A 23,790-nucleotide genomic window follows, 5' to 3' on the forward strand; every position below is an offset into this window, starting at 1 on the left:
CCAGGCCGGCGCTGGAGCGGCCGGGTAGCCTCCGGTGAGGGCCGCGGGCACCGAGTACCACGGGAGAGCCAGCGGTCCGGAGGGCACGGGTGGCCGGAGCGGCGGTGGCGGCACGTACGGGCTGGCCAGGTAAAGCCGGATGCCCTGGACCGCGACGACCAGGTCGTTGAGGACACCGGCCATGGCCTCCGGCGAGTATTGGGCCGGCAGGGTCGATGGAGATGGCGGTGTCGTGGTGACGGGGGGCGGCAGCAGCCCGGTGGACGCGTCGGAGAGGAGGTCCAGCGGCGCCGATGGAAGGGCCAGCGGGCCCGTGACGATCGGCGATGGCGCGGCGGTGGTGGTGGTGGTAAGGGGCAGCGACGGCGATGATGGTGAGGATGACATGGTCGAACCCGAGCTGGATGATACCAAGGTGATAGGAACTAGGGTTTTGCCCTGCCTAGGGCGTAGGATGTAGGGGAACGAGGGAGGTGGGCGAGGGCTGGAGCGCGGCGGCCGGCGGCGGGGCGCCGTCCTTGCGGTTCGGCGGCGGCGGCGCAAGCAGGAGGCGGCTAGGGTTTTAAGGTTCCGGCTCCTCCGGGAGCCGGGCAACAGAATAGTCTTATTGCTTAAATCTGAAAATAGTCTTACAACTTGTATATATAACCACGATCTGAAAATAAAACTAAGATAACTTGCGGCCTAAGCCTGCCTGGTGGGCCTCCTACGGCTGTAGGCCCGGCCGGTCATAACATATCGCCTAGCAGCTTAGTTAGGGCCAGTTCTTTTGGTGGCTTCCAGAATAAGCTGCAATAAGCTGCCCCCTACCTAGCTTATTCTAGAAGCGAACCAAACTTATTTTTTTAGAAGCCTAGTAGTTAAGACTTGACTAGTAGGCTTTTAAAAAAGAAAATTTTGGTTGGGCTTCTAGAATAAGCTGGGTAGGGGGCAGCTTATTCTGGAAGCCCAAAAAAGCTAGCAAAAGAAATGGCCCTTATACTTCTTTGTTATGTCACTCCAGTTTTCTATGGTACTTTTATCTGATGGTGCACTTTAGGAGCAATCTAGTTTGTCAAAGTAACCAAAGCCAGTTGCTGCAATTGTTCTGTGCTGTACTCTTGCATCTTCAGATGTCACATTTTTTTGGTGCACATCATTTTGACCTGGAAATGTATCCCTCGTCATGTATCCTGATACAGATGCACCAACACTGTAAGGCGGCAATAGTGGTCATTACAGAGTGTTACACACTACGTTATGTCCACTTATTAGCTTTGTCGGTAGTTTTGTCTTTTTAACCCCAGTTTCATATCAGACTGATGCTAAAGATTTTTTACACTTGTAATTCATTTAATCTCTCCCTAATAATAAAGCACGGATTGACTTTGTCGGGTTCACCGTCACAATACGCTTTCTTTTCATGTCATAATACGCTTTTATAATTTGTATGGACAAAATCATAATATAAACAAGGTGGTACTAATTTGGCTTCCGCACGTCCTTGTGGAAGTTTTCGTACGTCGTTGGAGAAAAATTCATCCCTCGTTGTCCCAACGAAGCCCAGTATGCCTCAACCGGCTAGCATGGGCCTCAAGCCATCCAACGAATCTTCTGGCAAGATCCGCCCCCGGCCCCTCCGCCACCACAGGCTCCGCCCCTTCGCCGTGCGCCGGCCCCACCGGCGACACCCGACGCCGGCGCCGCACCTTCCTCCAAATCCTCTCTCCTCCTCAGCCGCTGCCCCTCCCTCTCCCCCGCCTAACACCCCAAGCCCCCAACCCTCTCCCTCCGCAGCCTACCTAGACGACAAGAGGATGCGTGCTCCCATGTCGAGGCTGCTGCGGATTCGGCGCGGTCGCAGCTGCAATGGCAGAATGACACCAACGGGGGCTGTTAAGTGTTAACAAGCACATTTGACATGCCACCTCGTGCCCCTCGTCGGCCACTGCATCGTCCGCATGCTCATCTACACGTTCGTCCCGATGGCATGGGCGACGAGGCAGCACATCACACTCGGGGTGGCGAAGGTGGTCCGCGGCACTGGCGCCTCGGGCAACATCGTGGCATGGCTCGTGAAGCTCCTCTGTCGCGGCTACACCGTCCCCGCCACCGCCAGTGACACCGGTACCCATCCCTTCACCCCCCGGGCTTTCTTTTTACCCCTGAACCAGGGATCCATAAATTCAATGGCGGATCGGGTGTTTGGTTAATCTCGCTAGCCAGATTTTATTCAGGTCGTTGTTTCTTCAGCATATAACGTCTTAAATAGGACTACAGATATTGTTAAAAAGTGTGTGATGATTGTCAGACAACCTTTGGATATCCGTCAAAGACTTCACATATAAAGTGGAGGATGTGATTCATTCCTTACAATATGGGCTACGAATCAAATTCCTAGTACTTTTTTTACTGTGATATTTTCACTTAATTATAGTATATCTAATGTGTGATATTTATTAAACAGATGAGAAACATTTTTGTTTGATTTGGGGACTCAGTTTGTTTGTGGATTTTGTAGAGGTAGCCGTCATGTACGTCAAAGTTCCACTCAAACTACAATCTATCTGAAAAAGGCCATGATTTAATCTTGCCTCATCAATCACTCTCTTCCCCAATCTTTTAATATCTTCTGTTTTAATTTCCAACCACCCTGCAAGCTGCAATATAACATCCTTTTTCATGTCAATCAGTAAATTAATCTCATGATTTAAGCGAATCATCCGCCCGCTGTCACCGCTGAGACTTCCAACTAGAGAAACTGGAGCAGTGGTGCAAGCCTTTTCTCTAGCCGTTGTATTTCTCTCATGAACACCCAATCAGCTTGGTCCAATGGTCAATCCCTATTGTTTGAACAAGAAGCCGATGTGTACATGTGTAAATCTATGAGCGCTACTCTGTACGCGAGAGACAAGCCACTTTGACCATGGAAACAAGCCGAGTTTGTTTATATTTTTATGTACACAGACATAATGTTGTATCTTACATTGTTGCTTTGAACATATGCTAAATTTCTTTAGTTGGAAGGGGGCAATCCTCCTTTTCAAAAAATATGCTAAATTTCTTATTATATCAAACTGTTCTTCCTTTCACCATACAGATAAGGTACAATAATGCCTGCACTATTAATATGTTTCCCATATATTTGGCATTTAACATGATGAAAATTTCTCAAGATTTCTCAAAATCATGTCTAATAGAGTACTGTTTAGTTCCAGGTTTTAAATTGTCCGTGATACAATTAGTTGCATGGAGTACTTGAGTTACACAGGAGGTTTCTTAATTACATGGTTCCTGATGCCTGGCCAAAAGGCACCGGACTGATGCACAGGAAACAATTCATATGAAGTTTTTCCTTGCTATTCGAACTATGGACGTGTGAGGCATATATGGCAGTGTTATTATATTTATATATAGCCTGCACCAATAAGTTCGGTCCATTCCAAACCTGGCGATCTGCTAATGGAATTTTATTTTATTCAGTTGTATTCCTCTATTGGCACTATCCTTTGCAAATTCCACACTCCAAATAATTATTCTGTCGTTGCTAACTATGGTCAGTGCATAGTCCATACCGCTATGTGAGCAAGTCTTTTCATTGCTCTTAGAACATTCAAAATTAGTGCTCTCTCTAGCTTTGTAAGGTGTTTTTCAGGAGTAACTTTTTTAACCATTAATTCACATGTTAGCATGTTCTGCTTAATAAGATAGTACCAGGTGTCATAGATGACTATTAAATAATTTTGCTCATGTAGCCCATTGGTCTATCGTGTTGTTGGCACCTTTATGGTCTACATGTAGTTCAGTGGTCTATCGTGTCATGGATATTAACTGTTCCTGTTGAAAGTCTGACATAGACTCCAGTTCTATCTGTGTTACACCTGTTAGTTATGAGCACTTTTCGGTTGTCTGCTGCTTCTTATTTGGTTGCGTGCTGCAAGCGAACTACAATTGTGGTCTCAAGAAATTACATTTACTAGCACTTTTACCTCACTTTGAGAACAAAGTTCTGGTCTGCTGCTGTTATATTGAAACTTCATTTCAGATGATCATATTTGTGTTCTTGCCCTTTTTATATGTACAATTAGTTTGCAATTATTTCTCTTCCTGTTATATAGCATTATTTGTCCTTTGCCGCTGATACATATACTGCCTATGATGATCACTTGGCTTTGAAGTGTAGTATGAAGTTCAGTTTCTTAAATGCAAAATATGGGCCTACGAGAAGTGTCAATCAAAGTTTGGCAAATACCCTAGCAACTTCTAGGTTTTGGTTTGTTTACTAATAAATTATTTCTCTTTTTTGCTTTATTAGGTTCGCATAGCATTCGATTTGTATTTTTCTCCCGGTGCAACACACGGGCATTTTTCCTAGTCTGTTACCAAGTAGTTTAATCCATCTTTATTTCTCAAACTTTATCATTTTCTTTGCTCCGCAGAACAAAAAAGAAAGAAAGAAGGTACGGGAGGTTGGAATTTTGAAAAAGGACCCAGATGCTATAAAGGATCAGATTGAGAAGTTGGAAAAGATGAGTAAGTATATTGCATTGTATTTCGAGGCTAATTCAGACCTTTAGATCAATGTCTTAGAAACAGACCATTTTAAAAACCTATCTTTTATGCAGAATCAGATGATTATTTACTTGCCCTACCAGCTTTGTTTGTAAGAGGCCTAGCATTCTAAGTTTTATGTGTCTTGAGTCGTTGCTTTGATGATCATGTCATCTGACATATAGAAGAAGAGTCCGACCACGGGCGGAAATATGATAAAAAAGCGCAGGATCATGACCACTTGCTGGAAAACAAACCACAGTCACCACGAAGGTGAAGTACTCAAACTAGGCACAAGGGGCGGCCATAGAGAGACCGACGAACATGCCAGGCTATGCTATCAGGAACATAATACCCGGGTGGTGGCTGCATGTAAACCTCCTCACACAACTCATCGTTAAGAAAGATATTCTTGACATCAAGCTGAGACATAGACGAGTGATGAACAAAGGCCATATCGAGAACTGTGCGAACAATGGTCACATGGGCCATAGGAGCAATGTCTCACTGTAATCATGCCCACGCTCCTGCTGAAAGCCTCGTGCCATAAGACGAGCTTTTTAGCGCTCAAGAGAACCATCAGAGCGAGTCTTAACCTTGTAGACCCGCTTACAATTGATGGGACAAACACAGTGAGGAAGGTAAACAAGATCCCGCGTTCCGGTGTGCTGAAGTGCGGCAATCTCTTCTACCTCGCATGCTGCCATTCAGGATGAACTACATCACGATACGAAGCCAACTCAAGATTAGCAGTGCCAGAAAAACCATAGTGGTGAATGGCGAGGTGAGGACGAGCACAAAAGCCATAAGTAGGCTATAATACGGCGAAGATGGCACACCAGAAGTAGATGGCTCGTCAGTAGACTCATCCACAACACGTGGACGACGGGTATAATAGTGAGGATAAGAGGGAAGAATACGAGGAGGAACCACCGGGATAGACTCAGGTGATGGAGGCGGGGAAGCCATCAGGGATGAAAGTGTAGAATCATGTGACAAGTGAGGTGTGGAAACCATAGGAGCCGGCAGCGTCGGATATGCAATAGTTGGATGAGCAGGGGCAGTGGGATGGTGGACAAGGGATCAACAAAAGTGACAACTACGTCAGAAAAAATTGAGGAAAGAGATATCCTCCACTGAAAAGGTCGAGGAGGATGGACGCATGTAGAAGGGACGAGACTCATCATAAGTCACGTCCCGAGGAATGTGTATCCGACGACTGATAGGAACCCAATAGCATAGCCCTTATGCTCATCACTGTAACCTAAGACACACTAAACCGATTAAGCAGTCAGTTTGGTGTGTTCGCAGGGTGCAAGAAGAACGTAACAAACACAACCAAACAAGCGAAGGGTCGACTAGCCAGGTGAACGACCAAAAAGAACTCCGAGAGGGATGCCACCTTGGAGTGCAGAAGAAGGCTGAAGGTTGATGAGATAGGTGGAGGTAGAAACAACTTCATCCAAAAAATGAGGGAGAAGTGAAGCAACAATCATTAGCGCATGAGCCGTCTCAAGAAGGTGATGATGCTTGCGCTTAGCCACACCATTATGAGCGTGAGCACCTAGACAAGAGAATTGGGCAAGATTACCCTGCACAGCAAGGACTCCACGCAACATCTTGGAGATGTAATCTCCAGCAGAATCAACACATTATAGTATCGATGATCTCGTTTCGAAGCGAAGGGAGCTGGACCCCATAAATTTGAATGAAGTAGATCAAACGGAGGATGAGATACTGACTCACTAGTATGATGATAAGGTATGTTTACTAAGCCTACAACCTTGACACTCGAAAGAGACATCTCCGTAGATAGACCCTAGAAGATCTCGAACTAAAGACGACATACGAGAGTCACAAAGACCCAGATGATGACGCCACTACTGAAAGGAACCGGTAGCTGAGGCGATGGAAGTAGAGAGATTGGTGACGGTGGTGGCTGCGGAAGGAACATGAAGCTATTCCACCTCCCAAAGTCCTTGAGGGTCACGACGGCGAGGGCCAGCCCCAACCAAAGCATGCACGCACTGATCCTGAACAAAACAAGAGTCGACCAAGAATGGCGCGGCAACCAGTGTCAGTAAGCTGACCAGCTGAAAACAGGTTCATGGTAAGTCGAGGAACATGAGCAACATCGGGATAGAAAAGGAAGTGCTAAGAGTGCCTTGACTAGCAACATGAAGGGGAGTACCTTCAATTGTAAGAACATGAACTGGATAATCAAGAGAGCTAAGGTAGGACAAGGTGGAAGAATCAGAGGACATATGAAAGGAAGCTCCAAAATCTGGAATTCGTAGGGGATCGGTGTAGGGGGTGGTCTCTTAGTGCCAGAAGCATCAGTCACAGAGCTTGCAAAACCGAAGCTGCAAGTGACACTTAAGTCTCGTAATATCCTGCTCATTCAAGGAGACAATTGAGAGTGTCAGAGTAGAGTACGAGTCCTAGAAGAAGAGCTGCGCATATGCCTCTTCCTCTTGAAGCAATCAAACTCAGAGCGACCATCCCTGTTGCAATAGCCGTAGTGTATACAAGCATGACCCCACCACTAGGAGTGGGCAGAAGTGGTGGAGGACCGGGGTGGGAGGTAGCCTGTCTGCCTGTGTAGTAGGCGGCCTAGCAGGAGCTCCAGTAGCGAGCACAAAAGGGAACCTCAAGCAGACCAGCACCACATAGGCGAGTCTCCTCAGCGTGAGTCTCAGTATGTGGTTGTTTGGGTACTGAGGATTAGATGCAAGATTTTAGAAAATGAGTTTTTAGAGGATTTTTAGGAAAACTACTTTTAGTTAGTTTTTCTGTTAAGATTAGCATACACAATTCTTTGTTTGGATGGGAAAAAAAGAAAACATGATGATGCAGTTCTTCGCTCTAGCCGCCTATTGAAAATCCTATTCTGTGATCACTACTTGTCTTCTTCATCTTGATCCATTAATCTCTTCTACGACCTTGCCCTCGCACCATTGTCCCACGCTAGAGAAAACCTTTGACCCTTCCGCTTCATATAACTCTCCATGCACTGATGTAGTTGCTGTTGTGGTCTCGTATGATGAGTAGGATCAGCTGAATTGCGTGCTCATCCACCCGAGTAATGATCGAATAATCGATTGTTAGGTCTCCCGTACGATGGAGCGCCTTAATTATAGGAAAAGCAATGCTACTACGAGTAATAGATGTGCTCACAGCAACATCATCAAGCTCTCATGTCGCTGCCCGCGGAGGCGCCCATGGTGAAAGTGCGCACAGGGAAGACGTCCAAATTACTGATGTAATACCAATGGAGAGGATGGTACTCACATTGCCGTTGTTGCGGTTACAGAGCAATCCCGTTGTGTGCCCTTATCGCTGCCAGCGATCGATTCTTTCCGCCGCAATCCGTTTAAATCTTTTGTATATAGAAAATTGGATTGTGCAAAAATGTATATTGTTCGTTTGTTCTAAAGTCTATTTTTTTGGGTCTTGTCGAACTTGCTTTTATATGTCCATGATTAGATTAGAAAATCCAAACAAAATTTTAAGTTGTTACAACCGAAATTACGTTTAAGGAGAAGCAATTCTGCATAATCTTCCTATCCAAACAACCCCTAAGAGCCTCCAGAAGAGAGAAACACGAGGCACACGGGCAAACAGCTGAGCGCGCCGCGGCTCAAACTCCTTACTGACCCAAGACAAGAACTCGTAGATGCACTGAAACTCCAAGTTGGACCTCACAGCCCGGCAACACTGGCATGAACCACAACGAGCAGTGCGGAGGGAGTCAAGCTGACGTCAGATAGCAGAGCTCTGTGCATAGAAATCATCCACATTAGAGTCACCCTTCGCGTGCTTGTGGTGGACCACATACAGGTACAAGGCATCACCAGAGCCGATAGCGTTCTCGGAGAAGGGTCCGCATGTCGAAGGCAGTAGAGAAGCCCACAAACTTAGAAGAAAACTGAGGCAAAACACCAGCTCGTAGAATAGCCGAGCATCATTATCAAACCACTAAGTGTAGAAAGACAGCTCATTATGATAAGTGTTAAGAGCCGTTCGGTAGTCCGAGGCCTGCTGCTCATAAGCAGCAGCAACAACAACATCAACAGCAGCCTGGCGACATCCTTATCAGCCTTGGAAGCATCTGAGGCAAGAACCGGTGGCGTCTGCAGGGTAGGAACCACGTGAGGAACCAGGCACGTCGGACAAGAAACCTTGCCAGAGAACGCCCCATAGATGAATACTATGCATATTAGCGCACATAAACACGACGCACTTGGTGTAGTTTACACCATCAAACATGATGTGGCAACATGGAATGGACACATAGCTTGCTGCATTGGACATCACCATTTTTTTGCGTGGAGCAAACCAATCTGATCTGGCTGACCGCTGCACACGTACGCAACGAGCCCAACACTCTAGCGCCCACTTCCGTCAGCGGTTACGAGCTGACACGCTAGATATGAACCAACCGGAATGGAGCTGCGCGAGAGATCAGATTGGGAGGCGGATGGCGCGACAGATCAGATCTGAGGCGACTGGCGTGGATGATGGTGGCGGCTGGCTACGGATGGCATGGAGGCTGCGGAGAACTAGCGGTGGCGGATGACTTGACAACAGTGGACGGCGCTGATCAGCATGTGAAAGGACCGCCAACAGCGGTTGAGGAGTCATGCGTGGAAGGGGAGAGAGGGGAGGCAGCGACGGCTAGTTGAGAACAGGATGGCGGTGGCGCGAGATTGGATCGGAGGCACAAGTTGTGGGTGTGAAAAAATTACCTAGGCTCTAATACCATGTTAGGAAATATGCAACTTGTATTTCCTGGGGGCCCAGGGCCAGTGTATATATGCTACATGAAAACATATTAAATTCAAATGTGAAGTATGTCATTCACAATGTGCTGACATGCATATTTTTCCTTATCAAGTCATACTGTCCATAACCACTCAAAAATTAACGCAAAAAGTGATACTTGGGACTGACATGCGTAGACTTGATTCCTCCAGGAAAAAAAGACATGCATGACTTGATGAGGTGGCATGGTTTGCGTGCATAGATTAACGCAGAAAAGTAAATTACGAGTACATGCATGACTTGCAGATGTCACACAACTTCAATCTAACGGTTATCAACAATTGAGGTGATGTGGAAGCACGCACGTGTAGAGAAATTTAGTAGTGGGGCAGCTAATTAGATATAGAAGATTTGCTTGCTTATAGAACGTTGTTGCCTGTTTGAATTTATTTGTTTGCGAGGAGGAAATGTATGTTAATGATTTTGGCAAGCTTGTATTTCTGAGTGATTAATTACTATTTGGTTGATGCAGAGGCCGATGGTGCTCTGGATAAGGCTAGGAAACATAAGAAAAGACAGCTTGAGGATACTTATAATCTTGTTGTGAAGAAAAGGAAGGTATTCTTATTCTGCAGATACGTTGGACTTTCTTTTGGAAGTCTCGAATGGTTTCACTACCATTACTGCGATTTTAATATCTTTTTAGTCCATCAAACATACAAGATTTTAACTGTTCCTTCAATTTTCTCTGACCATGTTACGGAGAAGTATTGGGGGCAGCACTGTAGCCGCAGGCCCAAACCTGCAGCACAGTCCCTAACCACAATACAAAACAGTTGGGCCTTAGGCAGGCACATGGCTAATCCTTGGCAGCGAAGAGGTCCCAAGTTTATCCCTAGGAAATATCTCTATTAGGAAGTTGTCTTTACTTTCCAAACAGTTCAGATTTGGTTTGTTTTCCAAGTTACATGAGGATAGTTTGCATTAGGATTATCAATAAGTAAACAGAGAAAAATTGCCCGAAACTAAGAGTTCAGAGCGTCCAGCATCATGGCACGGGACGAGCCCCTACGTGCGCCTAAGGTGAACCTCGCTATTCCCTCTGATCAGATCCCTGTTCCCACCACCAACTCTACGCACGCAACATCTTGGTATCAGAGAGGACCTTCCTTAGCCTCCCACCCAACAGCCACCACACCATGGGCGACCCCATCACCACAAAGCTTAGAATGGGCAGCAAAGAAGTCCAAGTTTATCACTAGGAAATATATATATATATATATATATATATATATATATATATATATATATATATATATATATTAGGAAGTTCTCTTTACTTTCCCAACGGTTAAGACTTGGTTTGCTTTCCAGGTTATGCGACCTCTCTGATCTATATAAAGGGAGGATAGTTTGTATTATAGGGTTATCAATCAAGAAACAGAGAAAATTGCCCTGAACAGAGTTCAGAGTCTCCAGTGTCACGGCAAGGGACGAGCCTCTACGTGTGCCTAAGGGCGAACCTTGCTATTCCCTCCGATCAGATCCCAATTTCCACCTCCAACTCCACGCACACGACAGGCTAGGGACCATTTTGGGCAGCACATTAGGTTTTGTTTGCTATCCATGGTTCCATATTATTTTTTCCTTTTCCACAATCTTTTGTTAGTATTTTTTAAGTTTGTCCGGAACTCTTTTTAAGAGGAAATGCAAGTGGCCGCCCAATGAGTTAAGAAGAAAGGAAAAAAAAACTGTTACAATTTCATCAAGATTCAGGAACATGATATTTGGAGGATTTCTGTTAAATATCCCATGCTGTTAGTGAACTATGTTAGTGTATTCTGATGTGTTCACAAGAAACATTTGTTTTTGATAACAGGGGAAAGTTAGAACTAAAAGGGATCATTCCTTTTACAGAATCATCTGTATCTACTCTGTTATGCAATCTAACTGAAGACTGTTATTCCCTCCGTCCCAGAATAAATGTCTCAAGCTTAGTACAACTTTGTACTAGAGTTGGTACAAAGTTGAGACACTTATTTTGGGACGGAGGGAGTATTATCGTATTCATGAGTTATATATCCCTCACATTATGGCACAGTATGAGTGATTTTTAATGTGTTGGTACTTGGTAAACCTATTTGGACTTTGTATTAATCTTCTAATTTCTGTACAACTTCTTGACGGGATATGCTATAACTAGTTTTTTTTGGGAGCATGGTACCTCATTGCCTTTTCATATCTGTGCCAGGAATATGAAGAAAAGATGAAAGAAAAGGGTGAGCAACCAGTTATGTTCAGGTGAGAATTTTTTCATTTGTTATACATTCATTTCATTAAATTTACATGCAATTGTTTTCGTTTATTAAATTTGTATTTCATTTCCAACCAGCCATCTTGGACCACCAAAGAGACGGCCTGCAGCAGACGAAGATGACAGAGCTAAAAACCCTATGCCTGAAGTATGGTATTTACAGTTCTTCGGACACCGTTGATATATGTTACAGCATGTTCAGAACAGATACTAACTAGGTTTGTACTGCAGGATTCTGTTTACTATCACCCAACCTTGAACCCATCTGGGGCACCACCACCTGGCAAACCTCCTATGTACAAATCATCGATAGGTCAGCATAACTTGTAGGATATTTTCTTAATATTTTTTTACAGTTTGCTGAAACGTTCTTGCTCACTTTTGTTTCTTGATTGACAATAGGACCAAGGATTCCATTGCCTTCCTCAGTTGGTGCTGGGGCTTCATCTTCCATGACAGAATCTGAAGAAGCAGGTCCTTCCACCATGCCCCCTCCTCCACCGCCCCCTCCACTGCCAGCCTCTTCAGAACCTTCAGATCTATCTGTCCCTTCTTTACCTTTACCCCCACCACCGCCCCCACCCCCACCTAAGCCTGCTGGCGCTGTAATAGCACCAGGCTTACCGCTGCCACCTCCACCTCCTCCTCCTGGTGCACCTCCCAGAGAACCTGTGTTAGATTATATATTACTGCCACCACCTCCTCCTCCACCACAGCGGCCTTTGCAACAACCACCTCTACCTGGTACAAATGAGCTGCTTAATAAACAAATTGTTGGAGAGGGTGCAAGCTCGGCAGATTCTACACAGGTGCTACTTCAATTTTTATTTTAAATATTTCTGACTCTTCCAATATGTTACTACTATTTATGCATTCCCTGAAAATCCTTATTAATATTTCAGTTACCATTCTCTTCGTTTGGTTTATTATTTGGCTGCTAGTTCCGGTCACAACTTTGAATTTCATTTTGCAGGCTCCAGTTGTGCTACCTCCACCTCCACCTCCCCCTAGGTTGCCACCGAACTCGAATGAAATACAGGCTACTGACGATACTGCTATGGATACTCCTGTTGTGAAAGAAGATGCTAAAATTTCAAGGTTCTTACCACCACCTCCACCGCATCCATCGCAGTTACTGCCTTTGCCTCCAAGGCCTCCAATGATGCCTCCAGTACAACCTGATATTCTAAGTCCAGGAATGGTCAGATTTCCTCCACCACCGTCACAACCAGATTCAAGGCCACCATTTATGGCTCCTGGTGTTGCTGCCAGGCCCCCTCCACCTCCTCCAGCATTAACTCCGGCTCAAATGCCAATGGCACCCTTTGGTGTACTTCCTGGTCCGTCAGCAATGCTTAGGCCTCCATTTTTTCCAGGACCCGAATTTGCTGTTTTTGGCCCAAGGCCGCAGTTACCTCAGCAGCCATCTTACGTCAAATCGGCTGCTTCAACAGTTGTAAAGAGACCATTAGCACAACATACTCCTGAGCTAACAGCTATGGTATGTGTTCTTTACTCTGGTTATTGACTTGCTGCATCAATGCTATCACTTGCTTATTTCCTGAAAAGTTCTCAAACACAGCAACAGAGTATTAAAACCGTGTACTATGGTGATATGAACTAAGGCTTGGGTATATCATTCCATGGAAACACATATACCATAGCAACGATGACCTAATGCAGCAAACAGTATATTTTGCCTTTTCAGTTTTGGGTTTTGATCACTGTTATATCTGCCATTTACAAAAGGTTTTGGGACCAGCTTTCCAACAAATAGACAATTTTAAAATATGTTCTCATCTGAATTACAAAATCTGCTGACTATCAGGTAGTCCATATAACATGTTACTGAGATGTTTTTTGTTTAACACCGAGGCAAAAACATTCATTAATAAAGAGAAGGTTATGACACTTACTTACTTACGAAGCCTTTTATCCCAAACAAGTTGGGGTAGGCTAGATATGAAACCCTTTCACGAGGACTTCCCAGGAGGTCACCCATCCTAGTACTACTCTCGCCCAAATGGGTTTCATACCCAAAAGACTGGCTAGTTTTTACGTTGGCTCGCCAAGCCTATCACAACCCTTAGATATGAAACCCTTTCACGAGGACTGCTTCTCTACTTGCTGATCGTTCTTTTCTCACACAAAATTGCAACAATAACTGGGCCAAAAAAATAGTGAGTAAAAGCAATAACAATCCGGTCTGTACCTCTCTCTTGATCTTGTTCCTTTTTTATTTCTCACACAAAAAGCTCCACCAAACGCGGATAGATTGATCTGAAGCAAACTCCTTTTTTTCTATTATGGCCAGACTTTTCCACGTACATACGCTAACCACCGATTCCTATCCAACACTAAAACAAACAAACTGATCTCACCAAAAAAACTGATCAGATCCGTGCGCAAACCCAGCTGCTTCGTTTGAATCTTTTCCTCGCTTGATCCTGGACTGCACGCACGGGAGAAACGGATCCAATCTGATCGATCGGAAAAATAAGTTTTGGCGCCTGTATGTATTCCGAGAACAGAGGAAATCGATCTTGTCACAAATGAAACGGAAATCAATTAGACCCAATCTTCAATCTACGTGCAAGCTCCTCGGCGGCACCAACAACTATCCACAGCAGATCTTCAAAGCCTCGGCAATCTACGAGTGCTATAGCAAACACCAGCAGATCAATTTCAATAAGACGAACACGCGGTGACAAACCCAGTAATCTGATACCACATGATAAGGATCAACGTGATGATCCTATAGTTTTTGCCCGATCTTTCACCGCAAGACAATTAGATAGCAAACCTTCTAATCACGTGATCAATCCACGCAACCTGAAGATGAGGAAACGAATCCAGCAAGCAGCAAGCAACGTGAAGATGAACAACACGCCTCTAACCTTGGCACGATAATCCTTGATCACACAAGAACCTTCATGCAATCATCACTTTATTTGATAAACAACAGCGCCGTCCCCGGAGGGATGATTCACACGTGGACACAATGTTGAAAACTCGATCTAAAAATTTGACCCCCTCTAAACCTAGCCACTGGCCTCCTTATATAAGCATCTAGAAAACTAGTCGGTTGGACAGGCCCACACTAAAACACACAAAATAAAAATCCTAAGTGGCCCATATCATGACCTGGAAATAAAATAGTAAAACTGGAACCGACCAAGTACATGGTTCGGTCACCCCCTTTGGCACACCTCTAACTTGGAGGAGTCCTGAAGTTGGGCTTCACCTCCTTCATGGGAACAACATGAGGTACTGGGATGCCCTCATCAAGATGACTGGACTCTTCCGGCAAACAAATTCTTTTACCAGGACACACACACACACACACACACATTAGATACTTCTAGATTAAGCTTGATAGACAACTGGACTCTAAGATGCCATTTATTACAAGAGGAAGATGTTCCGACGACGAAGATGGGGGTAATCTTGGAGCAAGAGTACCACAACAACGTGCAGTTTAGCGTACTTCAAGAAGGCCAGTGCCTTGAAGAACCTGATCTCTATGCATATCCTAGAGAAGGTTATGACAATGGGTAGCAAAAAAACAAAACCCCCCAAAAAAGATGCAGGGCCGTTACTCTCCCGGCATCAAGTTACTCAAGCGCTTCGGCCACGCAAGGACCCAAAGCTTTGCCTCATTCTTCAAATTGTTCAAGATGATTTGAGGTGGCGTAGATTTCTTCCGAAAGATCCTCGAGTTCCTCTAGTTCCAAATAGTCCAATTGGCGAGCATTGTGAGGGACGCCATTGCTTTGCTCCGCGTAGCCATATAGATCCACCAACTACAGATGGAGTGGTGAGTCGCCCATTGGGAGGGGTCGATGTCAAGACCAAACCAAGCTTTGATCAACCTCCACATGCGCAAGGTGTATCGACACTTGAAGAAAAGATGAGTGGCGAATCCAAACTCTCTTTTGCACAACGGGCAAAGGCCACAATTTTATCTTCCCCGCCGGTCAAGGCGATCGGCCGCCCACACCCTATTTTGAATGGCACGCCAAGCAAAGAACTTGACCGTCGATGGTGCCCAAGCTTTCCAGATGACCTTGTTCATATGTGTGAAGATAGTGTTGGGTTCTATGGTAGGGTGCGTCGACTGCAAATTAAAATTTCCTACGTGCAGAACAACCAAGAACATGCTACGGGAGATGGATCACAGATCGTTACCACTAGACGTGTAGTGCCGTGCAGCGGAAGAAGAGTTGGGGCAGCGCGTCCACATGGATCGTCCCCTCCTCGTCCGATCTCCCTCGAACAGCCGGTCGTGGATCCCATGTATAAGTTCGCCGGAGCGGCGCAGGTGCACCGCCTCTAACGGTATCCACGCGTGCAGGAGGAACACTGTGCGGCGGACTGCTAGGTCCAATCACATAGTCGGTGATGAGTGGAGGTGGCTATTCGCAACACATGCAAACCCTAGTGACAACGCCGAAGCGATCAACCGCACGAGTGTGCCGCACCCCCACTTTATATAGGCGTCCGTCGCGGGCTCAACACTTGGGCCTCGCACAGACCCTAAGGCCCAAAATCTGTTCGGCCTGGATCCGAGTCCGAGTAGGATCACTCTGACTCGTGGAGTCGGACTGGGCCTCACAGGTTCCTTCCCTTAAGCGCGCGACCCCTTAGGTTCTGGTTCACTTGGTTGCGAGTCAGATCACATCCAACTCGGCTAGTCGGCAACGGCCTCTAGCAAAGCATGCAGACTCCAAGTGTCCGACGAACCTGGTGTTCCCTTTGCCACACGATATATGTTGTCGGGCTCAAGGCGAGTCTGTCATCCTTGTGCTAGCCCGACCTCTTTCTCGTTCCAGTGATGCCGACCACTAACCGGATTATCTCATAATCCCTGTCGCATGGCCATGCTTATCTTGGTCGGATCACATGAGGGGCCCAGAGTATATCTCTCCTGATCGGAGGGGCAAATCCCATCTTGCTCGAGCATGTCTCGCAGCATGGGTCTGGACAAGCCCAAAACCTACCTTTGTAACTACCCAGTCACGGAGTAGCGTTTGGTCGGCCCAAAGCAGGTATGTCACCATCCCGAGTACATGCGCCAACTCAGATCTTAGGACATAGAACGCATGTTGTACTAGAGACTCACAGATGACATATCGCTGCGTCTCATTCTCATAGTTGGTTCTGTCCGACTTGGACCTTATCTCAACTCGGATCCGACTATGTTGAATCCAATCAGACCCTTCCGAGTCTATATTATCCAGTTAGCATCCAATGCTCCATGGCTAGTGAGACCAAGCCATCAACCATGTCATATGCTAGTCTAGTCGGTTGTGCGTCCACACAGCCCTTTCGACTAGGGTCCTTTTAGGACAGCCATCATACAATGCATAGTCCCACAAACAAGTCACGTACTTGCTGATACACATCATTGATAATGTCCAAGGACTATCTTTATTCATAAGCAAATAGGAAATATCATCATACATGATTGCCTCTAGGGCATATCTCCAACATATAGCTCCTATGAATTGAGCCTTATAAGCTGAGTTGACCGAGTACTCCCTACTAGGAAATAGCTTCCACATGATAGTCTTGGGCTTCATCAAGAAGAACATGGGAAAGTTGAGACCAAAGCTCGATGAATTGGGCGACATGATCCCAAGATAGCCCGGAGCATTTTTTTTAAGGCGTCACTATGGCGTTGCTTAGGCGACGCTTATGCGTCAGGGCGCTCCCAGGTGCCAAGGCGTCGAGCTCGCCTTACAAACTAGAGTAAGGCATCCGCCTTAGTCTTTAGAGCGTCCAGATCGTCCGCCTAGGCGTCCTCCTGCTCGCCTCAGGCAAAAGCAGATGCCTCAGGCAGGGGAGAGAGAGGTTCAGGCGGGAAAAAGCCCCTCGCGCGGGAACACAGGAGCAGGAAAGATTCCCTCGTGTGGTAACAAGTACGCGGAGGGGATAGAAAGAGTCCAGACAAACAGAGCAAACCAGATCCAGCACGATAGGGAGAGGTGTCTCACTGTCTCTCCTCTCTGGAGATTTGGTGGCGGCTAGAGCTAATCCCAGATCCTTCTCCTCTCCGGCAGCTCTCCAGCAGCTGGTCCCCCCAATCTCATGCAGCCTTTTCCTCCCCCCTCTCCAGCACAGGCCACAACAACAACCAGCAAGGTATGCCTCCCCCCTCCTCCCCCTCCTATCCGGCAGCTTCTCCCCCTCCTCTCACACAGATCCTCCTCTCCAGGACAGCAGGCTGGAGCAACCAGCAAGTTATGGGGCTCCCCTCCCCCCCCCCCCCTCTCCGGAACTCTCAAGGCGTCGCCTTGCCTGATGCCTTAGCGGTGAGGCGCCCCCAGCGCCTTGCCTTGCCTTACCGCCTTAAAAACAATGGCCCGGAGCACATGTCAATGGTCTTAACCCAAGCATCCTCGTGCATGGCTGCGCTAACCTTCCAAGATTTGTGCTTCGAGACCTTCAAGATAAAGGGGGAAGGGCGCGCGGGGGGGGGGGGGGTGATATCCTTGGGATTTTTAGCATTCAGCCACGGTGCTTCCCAAAAGGGGTCCTCTCACCATTGTCGACGGTAATGGTGGTAAGAACATAAAAAAGATCCATGTCCGCTTCATCGCAAGGGTTGCCCGAACCAACCCAAATCTTCGTCGGGTCCCGCCACTCAAACCAAGGGCATTGTAAATGAAGAGCTCTAGCGAATTTCCCAAGGTGCAACACACTACGCACTTCAAAGTGGGTTGGTCGACATATAGTTTCCCAATTTACCTTGCACTTTCCGCCCGTCACCTTATTAGTTCTGGCCCAAAGGGAGGCCTGCTCAATCTTGTTGATGCTCTTAAGGATGGGTGGGGGCATGACAAGTGGCGTGAGGTGATGGATAGTTTGCGAGGTGAGAACCGACTTCACGAGTGCGTTACAACCCACATTGGTGATGTGTAAGTGCTCCCAAGGCACAAGTTTTGCCGCAATTTTGTCCTCGAGGTGTTGAAAGTCCATGCGTCTAAGCTACCAAACAGAGAGTGGGAGGCCGAGGTATCTCATGGGTGAAGGAGCTCGTATGGCGGGCAGCCTTCGAGAATGACATCCAAATCCAAGTGCCCACACCGAATGGGCACCACTGAGCTCTTCATGAAGTTTGTTTGCAGCCCCGTCACCTGACCGAAACCATGTAGGATACGGGCAAGGTTTTGAATATCCTCCTTGATTGGTGCCACAAAAACAGCCCCATCATCCGCATATAACGAAGTCCGAAGGATGGTACCACGACCCCGGATCCTATGGCGATGACAAAGAGCGGCGGAGAAAGCGGATCACCTTGACTAAGACCCCGACCATGAATGATAGGGGTGCCCAGCACCCCATTGAGGAGGACTTGAGAGGTGGAGGTGCGAAGAAGACTAGCAATCCAGTCATGAAATCTGCTAGGGAAGCCTCGCCGTTGGAGAATGTTAAGAATATACTCCCATCACACCGACTCAAATGCTTTCCGGGATGTGAAGCTTGAATAGTATAGCGTTGGGTTCTTGTTCTTGTGGAGCCAAAGGGCAAGGTTCCTAACATGCATGAAGTTGTCATGGATGCTCTTATTCTTGTGGAGCGTTGAGATGCTTTTACGTGCAAGTTTTCTTATGGCACCAGTGCACTACTACCAACTCAAGTTTTTTATGTCCCTAACATGTGTTTGATTTTTCTTATGGTACTAGTTCTAAGACTGGTTACTATGCATATTGCTTTTTGTACTACTAGTTTGCAGTATCCACATTTGTCCACATCCTACAATAACAAAATTCTGAAATGTAATGCTTGTTGCCTTGCTGGTCATTTCAAGTAACTTTTTTAAATATACTCAGGCGATTATCATGCTGTCCTACATATAAATTAAAATACATTTTACTTTTATGCTGTCTTACACGAAACAAATTGCGCGCTCAAGTTTGAACAGTTCACCTAGTATATTCGTGTAAATTTTTGTTCTGTGAGGGTTTTGTATTAAATAGCTGTTGCATCTAAATTGTTAGCTTCTGTGTTGCACTGAGCGAAGAACTCAAACTAATTTCTGTGGCAGGTTCCTGCATCAGTTCGAGTTAAGAGAGAATCCGCTCTCCCTAAACCAAAACCAAAGGCGCAGCAGCAGTCATCAGCACCATCATATTCTGCTCTGAAGCCTTCAGTAACCCCCATAAAATCTGCAGCCCAGCCTTCACCCTCAGTTTCTAAGCCACAAAGCATTGATGACTCCTACATGGCATTCCTGGAGGATATGAAGCAACTGGGTGCCCTCGATGAGTAGCTCAGCATCCAGTCCCTTCTCCCTGATGGCTGTCAGCAGCTTGGTCATGAACCTGAACCTGAACATGATTCTGTTCTTTGCATTGTGGCTCATGAATGGCTTTTCCTGCTATGATCTTAGAAACCGTTTCTGTTTTTCCATGAGCAAGCATTTGAGATGTTTTTCCATGTATGTTTGACTTTAAAATTTGTCCACATAAGATTGTACTTCTATCTTCCCAATGCATTTTAAAGTAAAAAAAAAAGCTTCTCTTTCGTCATACGGTAATCAAGACCAATAAAATTCTACACATGGTCTCCTTAATTTTTACATGCACCTAGCTCATTGGGGGTTGGGCAATTAAAAGTAGAGAGATGATGTCTTGCACCTTCCCAATGCACCACCACTCCATAATTTGTCCTAAAATTTGTATACGTACACTTTTCACTGGACGAAGGGAGTAAGCTTCACAACTCCGATTGATACGTTTAACCACTCCGATCCTAGAATTAACACCTACAAAACATTCGACATACTCCTCCTTTGATTTTGCAATATAGGAACTCTAAATTGATGATTTCCATATATGAATACACAGAAACAGAAATACAGACAAAGCATTGCCCTAATTCCCCAATGGTCATCTTTGCATTCCGCAGAAGTCTCAGGTGAAAGATGACATCCTCCAAGAATGCCATCACACAGTGGCGGAGCTTGGAAGAAATAATGCCAAAAAAAATCTTGGCTCAATGTGATTGGCCTTGCCATGGGTATCTACGTTGCAGTTGTAATTTGAAAAATGTGAAGAAAACTTGCCGGTCAGATCACATTTGCTGTCTTTCAGTTTTGCAGACTTGTAATTGCAGGGAAATGGAGATGCAGTGCTGGATTGCTAATTCTCCTTGCCTTCATATTTTGGTCGCCGACTAGCCGCTGCTCCTACCTAGTTGTTGGACCTCTAGTGACTTGCGATCTGGCCGGTGCACGTATGGCGAGTCGAGGCAGGGAGCTGTCTATGCGAGTAGCGCCGGCTGCCGGCTGCTCGTGCTGATTGCTGCGCGCCGCCGTGCGAGACCTTTGAGGCTGATCGATTTCTAGTGGACTTGGCTGGTGGAATTCTGGTGGACCTTGGAGGCTAATCGATCCGTGGGTGGACTGGACTCTAAAGTGTAGTTTAAGTATGAAAAAACTGCAAAATCCTGGGCGGGTCATGGCCCAGTCTGGCCCCAACTAAGCTCCGCCCCTGATCACACTCCTTACACAGTTCATCCCGGTGAGACCAAGATGTATCATGATCTAAAGCATAACTTCTCGTGGAAGCGCATGAAAGTAGATGTGTCTGAAGTTGATAAGTGTAAGGAAAAAATGCTCTCACACCGCGTCGCTCCAATAGGGGCGACACGGGCAGCCAACCCTAGTAACCGGCAGCAACTTCCCCACCCCTGCCTTTCCTCCTTGTCACCACCAGAGGGGCCACCGGTGCGCCGGGCGAATGCCAAGGAAGGTGGAGGCTAGGATCTGGTAGCCGGTCTCCCTTGAGGTGCCCTGCATCCATGGCTGGTGGGCCGTCGCCTGCTTCAGCGCGTGGCAGCCGATGGTGCTAGCCATCCTCCTCGGCCCCTGGGGCGGCAAGGGGGTGGTAGGTTGTGCGGGGCCCTTCGATGGCGCCCGTTTTCAATCTGATGGCCTCTTCCTCAACATTTGTGACGCCCTCTTACCAGATCTAGCCTATGCTGGTCTTCGATTGCTGGTCCTGTTCATGCTTGGATGTTGGAGGTGGGAAGGGACACCAGAGGAATTTGAGGCCGGCTCTGGCCATGACGACGACGTCCTTGGACGCCATTCCCTTCTTGTTGGCGTCGTTAAGGTTATTCGTTTCCCTTCCTCTTCACCGTACTCGTATACTAGGTGAAAGCCCAGATCCTTTCCGGATTGGCGTCATCACCTTTTTGGGGTGTCGGCTGATAGCCTGCAAGCCAAATATGGTGTTGTAGCACTTACATGTAAGTATCCTAAATAGTAATCGTCCCAGCGAAGAGCGGAGGAGAGTATTATGTGCAATGTTTCTGTGACAGACAAGTTGTCACAACTCTTATGTGAAGTAACTACTTGTGATTTTGGAGAAGCTGTTAGTGTCCCAAGAAGCAAATGAACCAAGATGGTAAATATGATATGTTTTTGATAATGAGAGCAATAGTAACTTGAAAGTAAATAACATAAATAAAACGAAAATTAGAGATGTTTTTCCTGCGATGGAGATTAGGCACGAAGAGAGTTTAGATCATGGTATACATCAATTGTGCCAGTGCAATGGTAATACCAGTTACCTTGTATCATGAGTTTAGTGTTTAATTTTCTTGTTGGGTAGGTGGATCACCCTAGGGTTATGGAACTCCTCCTCGCAGGATTATATTCCATTACATGCCCCCGCTTTGCCGTTGCCACATCATGGTCGTTTGGACAATTAAGATCACCAGGCCAGAACCATGCATTAAGTTTAATGGATCACATATGAGTGATATTTTTGCATTCATTTCACTCTTGTTTAAACTGAGATATTTCATTTAAAAAGAGATATTCGCTCCGATATTGCTACTAATGACTAATTAATGCAAATGATTCCACAAATTCTCTCTTTGATGTGTTTCCATAGGAAATAAGCTAAAAAGGGAAGAAATCACGTGTGGAAATGGAATGGAAGGAAAATGGAGGAAGGAGAAGTCAATAGGAAGCACCTGCGCGAAACAACACAAAAGACGACGTTCCATACGGGCGTGAGCGCCTGTTTGGCGCGGATTTCAAGGCAAATCATCCACCTAAATAACTTATAAAAGGGACCCCATAGAAATGTCAATAGAACGACGAGCACGCAAGCCAGAACCTCTTCATCAGCATCTTCATCCACAAACCCTAGCCCCTGCCATTCCCATCTCCATAGCCATCCCCACCACCACCATAGTGCTCTCTCATCTATTTCGTACTTGTAATCATGCATAGCAGAAGGCATCCATTGAAAGACATATTGAAATCAATCAATCTCAAGATGTGTTCTTCAATGTTTTCTTCTCGCGATCTGATCTCCATGTGTGAGTATTTCGATAAGTTATGGGTTGAGGCATGAGCCATGCAACCCAAGGAATTTGTTGAGGGGATCAATGGAAGACCTTGACATAACGTCTCGTATGTGTGAAATAAAATTGTTCCATGAAGATGTCTCTTATCTTGTTCGCGATCTTCATCCCTAGAGGTACTCAGGAGTCAGGATCATGGAGATCGAGCACCGATGAGGCTAGGAGCAAGGAGACCGTGAAGTATTATACCGAGGATAAATGAGGTTTAGTAATTAAACGCCCAAAGCTCTTGTTTGATTTAATTATCTTAATTATCGAGTCAACCCCGCGTGACGGATAGGGCATGTGGTAGGACAACTGATTCTTCATGCAAGACTCGTGCCGGTCAAGATGTTATTTGGACACATCCCTCACTTCGATCCGTAACAAGCACATCTCGATGGGTGACTTCCAGCGCACAAATTAATATCCTATTTGATCCAAGTGCAATACAAGGTTGCAAGCATAAGACCTCATACCCACACCTCTTTTTATTGTAAGTGTTTGAATCACTATTTGCTTGCTGATCCAGTTAAAAGCTTGATTTGACACTTTGACAAAAGCTTGCAGAGACTATTGCTTCAAGGGAATCTTCCTCTCATGGGTTCGAGAACCCAGGGTCACCTATGGGGAAATAGGTGTGGGATACTCTTTTCTGTTCCAATACCGGATCAATAAAAGGAGGTATCAAGCCCTTTTTCTTGCGCCATTGTGATGCGGAGCATCCTAAGGTCATCCCCATGGACCGACCATCGTCTCACGAAGTGATATTACATATGATCCTCTCGAGACATGGCTACTACCTAAGTCCGAGATGT

At 46.1% G+C, this 23,790-nt stretch overlaps 1 protein-coding gene across 2 annotated transcripts in view; it reads left to right on the forward strand.

The window, feature by feature from the left end:
- Positions 1 to 20,142, forward strand: part of LOC123188648 (protein EARLY FLOWERING 5) — a 26,135-nt gene extending 5,993 nt beyond the window's left edge. For both annotated transcript variants that reach the window (XM_044600859.1, XM_044600860.1), the window contains 8 exons: positions 4,419 to 4,512; positions 9,827 to 9,912; positions 11,546 to 11,595; positions 11,687 to 11,756; positions 11,840 to 11,921; positions 12,011 to 12,417; positions 12,582 to 13,109; positions 19,659 to 20,142. In XM_044600859.1, the coding sequence (XP_044456794.1) occupies positions 4,419 to 4,512; positions 9,827 to 9,912; positions 11,546 to 11,595; positions 11,687 to 11,756; positions 11,840 to 11,921; positions 12,011 to 12,417; positions 12,582 to 13,109; positions 19,659 to 19,883 (1,542 nt within the window). In that variant the 3' untranslated portion in view covers positions 19,884 to 20,142. The remainder of the gene's footprint in view (positions 1 to 4,418; positions 4,513 to 9,826; positions 9,913 to 11,545; positions 11,596 to 11,686; positions 11,757 to 11,839; positions 11,922 to 12,010; positions 12,418 to 12,581; positions 13,110 to 19,658) is intronic.
- Positions 20,143 to 23,790: the final 3,648 nt, after the last annotated feature.

Source organism: Triticum aestivum, chromosome 2A (genome assembly GCF_018294505.1).
Source record: "Triticum aestivum cultivar Chinese Spring chromosome 2A, IWGSC CS RefSeq v2.1, whole genome shotgun sequence".
Lineage (NCBI taxonomy): Eukaryota > Viridiplantae > Streptophyta > Magnoliopsida > Poales > Poaceae > Triticum > Triticum aestivum.